The sequence below is a fragment of the Sinocyclocheilus rhinocerous genome, unplaced genomic scaffold (genome assembly GCF_001515625.1).
Source record: "Sinocyclocheilus rhinocerous isolate Xijiao unplaced genomic scaffold, SAMN03320098_v1.1 scaffold2254, whole genome shotgun sequence".
NCBI classification, from domain to species: domain Eukaryota; kingdom Metazoa; phylum Chordata; class Actinopteri; order Cypriniformes; family Cyprinidae; genus Sinocyclocheilus; species Sinocyclocheilus rhinocerous.
Window position 1 is genome coordinate 71,062 of NW_015652339.1, and position 2,778 is coordinate 73,839.

At 36.9% G+C, this 2,778-nt stretch overlaps 1 protein-coding gene across 1 annotated transcript in view; it reads left to right on the plus strand.

Annotated features, from left to right (window-relative positions):
• cog3 (component of oligomeric golgi complex 3) overlaps positions 1 to 2,778 on the plus strand; it is a 30,325-nt gene that overhangs the window by 5,945 nt on the left and 21,602 nt on the right. The window contains exons 4-8 of the mRNA XM_016520861.1: positions 584 to 749; positions 1,659 to 1,733; positions 1,815 to 1,907; positions 2,015 to 2,140; positions 2,224 to 2,304. Coding sequence (XP_016376347.1) covers positions 584 to 749; positions 1,659 to 1,733; positions 1,815 to 1,907; positions 2,015 to 2,140; positions 2,224 to 2,304 — 541 coding nt within the window. The remainder of the gene's footprint in view (positions 1 to 583; positions 750 to 1,658; positions 1,734 to 1,814; positions 1,908 to 2,014; positions 2,141 to 2,223; positions 2,305 to 2,778) is intronic.

Here is a 2,778-nt window from a genome sequence, read left to right on the forward strand (position 1 = left end):
GAGCAGATGTAGACAAGAATGACTCCTGAGCGATTGAGGTGTTCAGTTGTTGGATGTTACTCCCGACATCTGAGCCGCTGAAGACGCAGTGGATTATGTTTGTTTCTGAAGGGAATGCGCCCCGATCTACATAAATGCGTTTATGTTCACGCGAATCATTCGTGATCCAGCTTCACCTACAGAAGAAGTGAGTATAAGGTTTTTAAATGGATCTTTGCAAATCGCCTTTCCTAATAATGTACTAATGAATGCGGCTAAAGTAAACAGTCCCTCAGAGAGCGGCTCGGAAGAGAGGGGGGGAGTCAGCAGAGCTCATTAACATTTAAAGGAACAAGCACTAAAACGGCTTGCTGTGTGCAGAGCTGTTTTTGACTGGGTAAAAAAGTGTTTTTTACACTACCATTGAGACTATGTTACAGACTTTTGATTAAGTCCCTAAAGAATCATATCAACTTGTGGAAAATGGGCATCCGATGACCCCTTTAAGAATTCTAATTTTAACCTGTCAATGGGTGTTTATAACAAAGGCCATACTGACATGAAGGCTGATGTTTGATCAGATGAATTGTGTTTTACTGCGCAGGAGGACTCGAGATGCTCTGCAGGGCTATCAGGAGCAGTGCGACGCCATACTGAGCGACGTGAACGCTGCGCTGGAGCGTTTGCAGTCTCTGCAGAAGCAGTACCTCTTTGTGTCGACAAAAACAGGAACGCTTCATGAGGCCTGTGAACAACTGCTGAAGGAGCAGGTCTGATGTGCCCTCACTCACAAAGCTTCTTAACTGCGCATATTATACACACTATACTATTACGATTCTTTAATGTGTTTGAAAGAAGTCTCTTCTGCTCACTCAGGGCTGCATTTATTTGATTAAAAATACAGTAAAAATTGTGAAATATTATTATGATTTAAAATAAGTGTTTTTTGTGTCAATATAATGTAAAATGTAATTTATTTCTGTGATCAAAGCTGTATTTTCAGCATCATTACTCCAGTCTTCAGTGTCACATGATCTTCAGAAATCATTCTAATATGCTGATTTGCTGCTCGAGAAACATTTCTGATTATTATCAACAGTTGAGCTGCCCAATATTTTTGTGGAAACCGTGATATATTCTATCTTTCAAAAGTTCGGGGAAAGTATTTAGTTGATCAAAAGTGCCAGTAAATGCATTTATAATGTAACAAAAGATTTCTATTTCAAATAAATGCTGTTCTTTTGAACTTTCTATTCATCAAAGAATTCTGAAAAATAAAATGTATCACAGTTTCAACAAAAATAACTGTTTTCAACACTGATAATAATCAGAAATGTTTCTTGAGCAGCAAATCAGCATATTAGAATGATTTCTGAAGATCATGTGACACTGAAGACTGGAGTAATGATGCTGAAAATACAGCGCTGCATCACAGAAATAAATTACAGTTTAATATATATTCACATAGAAAACAGTTATTTTAAATTACAATAATATTTCACTATTTTTACAGGTTATTTGATCAAATAAATACAGCTTTGATGAGCAGAAGAGACTCAAAAGCATTAAAACATCTTAATTTTTTTCCCAAACTTTTGACTGGTGGGTGTATGTAATGTTCACACGCACATTGATTTGATAAATTATGTATATTTGTCTTCTCTCTCTTCTGTCGACAGTCAGAGCTGGTGGATCTGGCTGAGAGCATTCAAGAGAAACTCTCATATTTTAATGCACTGGAAAACATAAACTCGGTAATGCTTTGCTGCTGTTTCCAGACTGGATTTGTCATGCATTTATTGTCTGTTTATTAATCTGTTTTATCCCTCCTGCAGAAACTGAACTCCCCGACACTATCGGTGAACAGTGAGGGATTCATCCCGATGCTTTCCAAATTAGACGAATGCGTAGAATACGTTTTATCACATGTGAGTGAAACAATTCGTACAATGTTGCAATATTCTCCTCCTATGTTCCAATAGAATGTTTCAGTCTTCCACACATGCACATTCCTCTTAATGTTCCTTTCTTTCAGCCACATTTTAAAGACTACCCAGTCTATCTGACCAAATTCAAGCAGTGTCTTTCCAAAGCCATGCTCCTCATCAAGAGCCACACGGTCAGCACCCTGCAGAACCTCACGGCTCAGCTGAGCAAAAGGGTACGCTTAGTAAACAGTATGATTAGATCACACATGATTGTATCGGTTCCTGTTCATTTATTTATTGAATATGACCCGAGCAGGACCTGCTGGGCGCTCCGAACGCAGACAACGCCTTCACGCTCTACTATGTGAAGTTCAGAGCAGCGGCTCCCAAAGTTCAGGTCAGTCTTGTGTGCAAACTCTCGTTTGACACCAGATCGGATTGTTTGATTTGGCTCTTCCATAATTCAACAAAATAATATAATATAATATAATACATTATTTTTAGGGATGTAACGATTCACTCAACTCACGATTCGATTATTGCAAATTAAATGTGTCATTTTATTATTGCTTGGACAAAATGTTGCACATTTCTTTGTCAAACTGAAATATAACACTATAATATACTAATGTAGCACTTGCGTATTATTGCTCTTTTGTTGGTTTTGATTGCTTCTATTTTCCTCATTAGTCACTTTGGATAAAAGTGTCTGCTAAATGTCAAAATTTAAATATAATGTAAATAACAAAACTAAATTGAAATTTTAAAACAAGCCCCAAATCAAAAAAAAAAATATCTTCATATAAACAAACTAAGGCTTTGTATGTGCTCTTTCCATTTAAAACTAGAGTCAACAACTGCATTTTAATCA